Here is a 7,500-nt window from a genome sequence, read left to right on the forward strand (position 1 = left end):
GCACCATGCTAGCAACCACACTATATAATAAACGACACTGACAGTGCAAAATAAATAGCAGTGGAAGAAAAAAAAAAACAACGGCGGTGTAAGATAAATAACACTGAACAGAGTAATGGACACTGCGTACACATGAATCAGCACGGGGAGTTCCAGGACAGGAAAACCAGACTGCGAGCGGCTCTAAAAGAGGGAAGCCATCTGTAGCTACTCTTACGGAGAACACGTTGTGTAGGTCTGTGTGAAGTGGACCCCGAATGGCACTGTGTGAACAAAGAATGCACTGGAAAAAAGTGTTGGCTTAAAGCAGGGGTGTCCAATCTTATCGGAAAAGGGCTGGTGTGAGTGCAGGTGTTTGTATCAGCACAGCACTGAGACACCTGATTCTACTTCTCAAGATCTCGATTGAAGACCGTGTCTGGGGGTATGTGGGTACTCTCACCTGGTATGTGTGACTGCGGTCACTGACGGTTCTGGCTGCTGACTGGTCCATGCTGAACTCTGACCTGCAGCTGTGACCTCTGGCCTTTGCTCCTGTGCAAACAGAGGGGGCGGGGTCTGAGCAAAAGCACCACCCCCACCGTGGGCCAATTTCTGCCACAATTTTAGCTACCCTGTCATTCAGCCCTTAACTTCAGACAACACAAGCATTACACTTTCTCTACTCATTTCAGCAATTTACTTTTTTTTCTGTGATTCTGAACCTACCAAACTGTGGAGAAAAAATTATATTTTGTGCTTTTAATTGCTAGGCAAAGTTAAGGACCAATGATGATTGAATCCCTGCCTCAGACATTTCCCACCACATTTGAGCCAAGGTTAAAAACCTTCAGACGAATGTTACATAACTGGACTGTGTCACAGTTGACAGGGATTATGCTGCAGCAAGAAAAGAAAGAAATGGTCTCACAGCACACAGACCTAGATGATATCAACTTTGATATGAACTTCAATATATGAGCTATGGACAACAGAATAGTACTGAATTCCTCCTTCAAAGCATGAGCGTTATAGAGATACTACACATTAATAGACATTATATGAGTTACATATCTAAGAAAATATCCCCATGGATATGATAGGATAAAGACTAGAATAGAGTCAACCTGCACCATCACTTAAAAAAGACAGAAGCTTTCATGAGTGAACCCTGCACCTGATTGGTCCATGCTGAACTCTGACCTGCAGCTGCGACCTCTGACCTCTCTTCCTGTGAGAAGGAAAGGACGAGCCCTAAGTGAGATGGCATAGGCACAGCGCAGAGCATTTTCCTCCTGATGATAAACTCATTTCTTCCCCTGATGTTCACTTCAACGTCCTCCAGTCTGTTCCCCGAAAACAAAACCTGCACAGGCATCTCACGCATCCCGTTTTTATTAATTATGACCGAGATTATGCAGGAAGCGACGAAGGACACGCTCACACACCAACCTGAACATGACATGAACCACAGACAGTAAATTTAAACCAATTTCCACCTTCGAAGCGCAGACCTTATAGAGGGAGATGTTACAAATAAATTACATGGAGTAAACACGTCAAAAAATGCCCTTCAGAAACTGACAAAGGACAATACAATCAAACCGCACCACGCACTGAAACAGACAAGACGCATTCGCAGGAGAACCTGCACAAGTGATTAATCTTATTCTTCTCTCTGACACATTCAGGAAGGCCCAGGGTGCCCTTGCACAGGCTGACGGGAAATATTTTTATGAGCTCCTGCGCTCCCCGGCTCGGGGATAATCCGCTGAGGATCCTCGCGGTACGCAGATCAGCCAGGCGGGGAGCTGCTCATCCAGCCCCTTCCGCTGTAGGCCGCGCTTAAGCTGTCAGTCAGGTTACCGTGGATTCCTCAGTCACAGCCTTGCAGGAGTGCGAAAGGTCTCGGGACTTGAAGGATTCCACGGGTCACGCCAGGGCAGGAAGTCCGCCCCGGCTGCGTGGTTTCCTGTGGGAGTCTGTCTGTCTGTCTGTCTGTTTGTCTGTCTCTCTCTCTCCGTACAGCTGCTGGTCTCCGATCAGCTGTGGCCCACGTGCAGCTCGCGCTCGGAAAGGCGGACATCTGAGCAGCAGACGTCTGCGTGAGAGGGGCTTGCGACGGGAAATATTTATTTCACAACTGGACACGATAAGCGCTTCGTAAGCCACTTCACGCCGGGAGGGCACACAAAAGCAGCGCCATAAACGCTGTCTGTGTGAAGTGGGCTGCGGGACAGAATTCCCGTTATTTCTTGTTTTCTGCTATGATCCTTCCCCTCTGTAGGAGGCAAGAGCTCAGCCTGGAGAAATGCACTGTGGCATCTGGTTGTGTGTATCTGTGTGTGTGTGTGTGTGTGTGTGTGTGTGTGTGTGTGTGTGTGCGTGCGTGCGTGCGTGCGTGCGTGCGTGCGAGTGTGTGTGTGTGTGTGTGCGTGCGTGCGTGCGTGTGCGCGTGCGTGCGTGTGTGAGTGTGTGTGTGTGTGTGTGCGTGCGTGCGTGCGTGTGTGTGTGTGTCAACCCGAACCTCGTGTTTCGCAGTAGAGAACGAAGCGTGTTAATTGGCTGAGGCCAGTCAGTGACTGACAGCTCGCTGTGGCTCCGCCCATTACGGGGTTCACGAGGGTACGATTACCGGTGTCGCCGGGACCGGAGATGACCAGGTCAGACGCGACCGTCCGAGATCGTAAATCAAGTCGCGGCCTCAGCCACCGAAGACGGTCTCCAGCGCCACATCAGGCGTTTGATGACTTCCTCCAAAAATCTGTTTCCTGCGTTTGCTTCCCTGCCGGACTTTGGCTCCATCTGCTTTAACCCTTTGAAGAGCAGGGCTTTTAGAATGTTTTAGAGTTCTAGTGTTCCTGAACTCCATTGCTTTCTGTCACCAGTAGTGACTGTGACATCAGCATTAGAATGTTCAGTTAACAACATTCTAGTCACATATTTGTGACCTCACACTGTAAACTTTAAGGCTTAAAGGGTTAATCGGTCAGATCAGTCATCCCTCTTCTCTGTCTAAGTTAGGTAGAGAAACTCGCCGGATGAAATTTGGGGCCCCCCCAGGACAGCACTATTTGCTCTGAGGAGGGTGCTGCGGGGCGACAAGCCTTGTTTTGGGGGGGTTTCTGGGGGTGAGGTAGAGGGGTGGCTCCAGGGGCCCCTGTGTGCTGTAGCTCACTGAGCTGAGGCAGGCCGGAGACTGGGGGAGGAGAGTGGTGGGGGGGTGGGGGATTGCAGTGACGGCGCTGTATTTATGAACCCCAAACCCAGGGGGAGGGCGGGGCGGTGAGGGGACTGGGGGGGCGGGCATGGCTGCATGTATGAGGGACATGTAGAGTTCACCAGAGAGAGGCACATCAGTCCTCAGAAAGGTGCTCCTCTCTGTTCATAAGATCCTCTCCACAGAAGGCTGTGCTGGGACAGGGACCAGCCTGTCTTCATAAACATCAGACTCCACTGTGGATCTTCAGAAACCACGGAAACAAAGGAGCAATGACACACCCCAATCACACACACACACACACACACTATGGTGAACCAAAACAATTTTGGGTTCAGTTACAATATGTTGTGGCCTCGTTATAAAGAGATGGTTGTATTTTATTAAGTTCTTAATGAAATTAAATGCACTCCAGCACATGCAGTTTCCCTCCTCTCTAGGGCAACACTCTTTAATTCTGCTCATGATTTCCTATATTTGGGAAAATCCTGCCTGATTACAACACTGGGGATGTTTTTAATATGCGGGAAGGCTAATAAAGAAATCTAAGGGTTCCTGTAAATATCCTGCTTAGGACGTCTGACTCACCCCATAATGAGAGGGCCGGTTAAAAAGGCCTGTCTTTGGGACTACCGCCAGAGGAACGCTCAACTTCCTCCCTTCCATGTGCAGGGGTGGGGCACAGGGGGGTGTGGGGGGGGTGTCGCGTCGTCGGGACACGGTTACCTGCAGCCTGGCCGACTCATTGGCCCACCACTCCTGGAAGTCCCTCTGCACTTTGACCTTTGCCCTCTCCAGCAGCAGCTGCAAGTGCTCTATCTCTGTCTTCAGGGCCTTCAGGCGGCCGAAGGTGCTCTTATAACTGACGGGCAGAGAGCGAGAGAGAGAGAGAGAGAGAGAGAGAGAGAGAGAGAGAGAGGGAGAACCATTAAACTCTGCAGACCAGGAGTGCATGCAGCACAGAATAACAGAATATACCAGCACAGGAACAACTGTACACAGCCATGTAAACATGTACAATACACCATAAAACAGAGAGCAGCAGACTGCCCCATTGTCAGGGAATCAACAAAAACTCACTAGATGACATGGATCTGGTTTTACAATTTTTACTGTAAGGGACCACACCCAGAAGTTTATATGCGAATAACATGAAATAATGTACTCTTGTCTAAATTGTCCTGGATTGGTGGGGCAGATATAAATATTTTAACTGCCATATTTTAACTGCCATCTCTTTCTCTCTCACACACACACACACACACACACACACCTCTCACCTTATCTTCTCCCGCTCGATCTGCTCACACAGTCTCTCCTCCACAGGGTCCGGCTCCACTGGCTCTGTAGTGCCCTCAGTCACCCCTAGAGGGCACACAACAGTCAAGTTATATCGGGGAAAGGCAAATTTAGTGTGTGTGCGTGTGTGCCTGCGTGCTTGTGATTGTCTGTGTGAGTGCTGTGTGTGCGTGTCTGTGTGTGTCCGTGTGTGTGTTGTGTGTGTCTGCATGTGTGTGTGTGTGTGCGCGCATATAGCTATTTTCGTAGTGTGAGCGGTAAGAATCGCAATAAAACAGCAATCCAGCAAAATGAAACACCTGAAACGACGTCCCCCGACCCCCGTCCCCACGGCGAGGACGGGTCATCCGTCTCCTTGACAACCGCCCTCAGACCGTGCCCGAGGGCGACGCCACTCCAAAAAGCGGCGGACCGGGGTCCCGCGGCTGCCAGAATCCGCCGTCGCCGACGTCCGCCCGCGGCTAAATGAGGTGCGCGCACGCGACGGGCGAGACCGCAGAGAGAGAGAGAGAGAGAGAGAGAGAGCGCCCGCAAGAGCCGAGGAGAGCGAGAGAGAGAGAGAGAGGCACCAAAAAACCAGGGGCGCGCCGAAAAAAAAGAAACCGCGTCGATCGGGCTGAGTTCCCAGAAGACCCCTCTCTCTCTCTCTCACTCCATCCCTCATTTCTGAATGGAAACAGCAGCCCGGAGGACTGCGGCCGCGGGGAGTAACGGCGTGCCGCTGACGGCTCCGGGACGTCCGATCGGCGCGTTCCTCAGCGGCGGCGTGCGCTCGCGTGCCCCCTTCACCGCGGCGGCTAGGTCGCGCGCCGCTAGCTCAGCCACAGCGGCGCACGAATCTGTGGCCCAGCGGTTTGAACGCTCTGCCCCTGCAGCCTTACCCCGGGCCCCAGAACACTAAATCAGACTCCGGGACGTCTCGTCTTCCCTCTCCGCTGAGTCTCATTGGGACGTCTGGGGAGGGCGGCGGATAAATCGGCCGCTGGTTAATAAATATACGGCGCGGTGGAAACAATGCTAGCGCTGAGCCCTGTGTGAACACAGAGCACTGCGCCAGGCGTCCCGTCCAACGCCACCGCGGCACGCTCTCAGACCTGTGACTGTCACAACTCACAGCAGACACAACAACACACACACGCACACACACGCACACATACGCACGCACGCACGCACGCACAAACACCAGCACGCACACATAGGACCGCACACATACACACATCCATGCACACAGACACGCACACGCACACGCACACACACACGCACACGCACATGCACACGAACACACACATGAACACACACGGCCGCACACACACACACACACACGCGCTCACATACACGCCCGCACACACATACACTCATGCCAACACACACACACACACACACGCACGCACTCATTAACAAACACACAGAGCTCTGTCTCACTTTACTGGTATGTCTGCGAGTAGAAATGTAAAGCTAGTATTTCATTCCAATTTGTGGCATGAAGCGTTGGCACGCAAGTGGCAGTAGCTGGGGGTGTCATTCTGAAAATATTCGGTCATGTTTTTCTTATTTTACTCCTAATTTCTCCCCATTTGGAACGTCAGACTGCGTTGGTAAGATGAGCTTCTCACTGCAGCTCCCTCAGTCGAGTCAAGAGAGGCACAGACAAGCGTGCCTTCAGCACGACGTGTTCTGCTTCGAGACAAACCTCACATTGCATTACATTACAGGCATTCAGCAGACGCTCTTATCCAGAGCGACTTACACAACTTTTACATAGCATAGCATCCATTTATACAGCTGGATATGTACTGAAGCAATGCAGGTTAAGTACCTTGCTCAAGGGTACAACGGCAGTGTCCGACCCGGGTATCGAACCTGTGACCTTTAGTGTTACAAGACTGCCCACAAATGTATGCACGGTACCATGCACACGTATGCAGTTGTGTTCCAACAACAGGTTGCAAACACAAACTCTGCCAACATAGAACCCTGGGGTGTAATATTTGGCTGGACCGCAACAGCGGGGCCAGCCCCACAAACACGAATGTCTGTGACCGAGTGACTGAGTGATGAAGTTACACCATTGGTCGGCCAAGTTATGAAGTTACACCATTAGTCGGCCGAGTGATGAAGTTACACCATTGGTCGGCCGAGTGATGAAGTTACACCATTGGTCGGCCGAGTGATGAAGTTACACCATTGGTCGGCCGGATTGCGTGTGTTAGGTCCAGCCATGTACGAGGTTTTAACCTGGTCTTGTTTGATGTTGGCGTATGACAGTGTGATCCGAGCTGTAACGTTGAGCTCAGTGACGCAGGATTTAAACGGACAGACAGACTGACGCTCAGATACATTCGTTCGTTTGATCTCGTCTGACGGCGGCGTAAATAACACGTGAGGCTCAAGTGTCGGGGCAGCTGGCCACCAGCTCCGATCGGACTTCCTGTGATCCGTGCGGGATGGGAAACGAAACCGTAGGAAGACAGAATACACAGAATCCTGCGGGGCCTGGTGTCAGGCCCAGAGTCGGGTTTGGACTTTTGATCTGTTGGCTGCTCTTTTGGGGCAGATGTTTGAGCGTGTTTGAGTGTGCTGTCACAGAGGCCAGGCAGGACAGCTTTCTCAGGTAGTGGGATGACTGACAGCTCAGATTCACAGTGAAACATCCTGGACTTCAGGCTCCAGGGATCAAGAATGACAGGTGTGTTACAGTGAGGACATCACACACACATACGCGCACACACACCACGTATGCAATCCACACATTTGTTTAAAGGACCATCTCTCACCCACATGCCGATAGAAAAGGCCATATCACCAGGCACATGTTAAGCATGGCTTCCTGGCACAAAGCCCGTCACAGCAGCTGCCCATGAAGGTCTGAAGAGTACCCAATAGGTACCCATTCTAAGGTTCCGCAATATGTGTGTGTGTGTGCGTGTGTTAGTGAACACACACGGGGTTAGGGTTAGGTTAGTGTTAGGTTTGGTTAGGTTAGGGTTAGGTTTATGGGTTAG

At 51.5% G+C, this 7,500-nt stretch overlaps 1 protein-coding gene across 3 annotated transcripts in view; it reads right to left on the reverse strand.

Moving 5' to 3' along the window:
* Positions 1–7,500, reverse strand: part of kif6 (kinesin family member 6) — an 87,712-nt gene that overhangs the window by 8,537 nt on the left and 71,675 nt on the right. For 2 of the 3 annotated variants that reach the window (XM_035396268.1, XM_035396182.1), the window contains exons 17-20: positions 4,480–4,564; positions 3,926–4,061; positions 1,157–1,210; positions 443–534 (exon numbers count right to left, since the gene is read on the reverse strand). In XM_035396268.1, the coding sequence (XP_035252159.1) occupies positions 443–534; positions 1,157–1,210; positions 3,926–4,061; positions 4,480–4,564 (367 nt within the window). The remainder of the gene's footprint in view (positions 1–442; positions 535–1,156; positions 1,211–3,925; positions 4,062–4,479; positions 4,565–7,500) is intronic. The other variant, XM_035396354.1, reaches the window with a different exon arrangement.

Source organism: Anguilla anguilla, chromosome 1 (assembly GCF_013347855.1).
Source record: "Anguilla anguilla isolate fAngAng1 chromosome 1, fAngAng1.pri, whole genome shotgun sequence".
Classification (NCBI taxonomy): domain Eukaryota; kingdom Metazoa; phylum Chordata; class Actinopteri; order Anguilliformes; family Anguillidae; genus Anguilla; species Anguilla anguilla.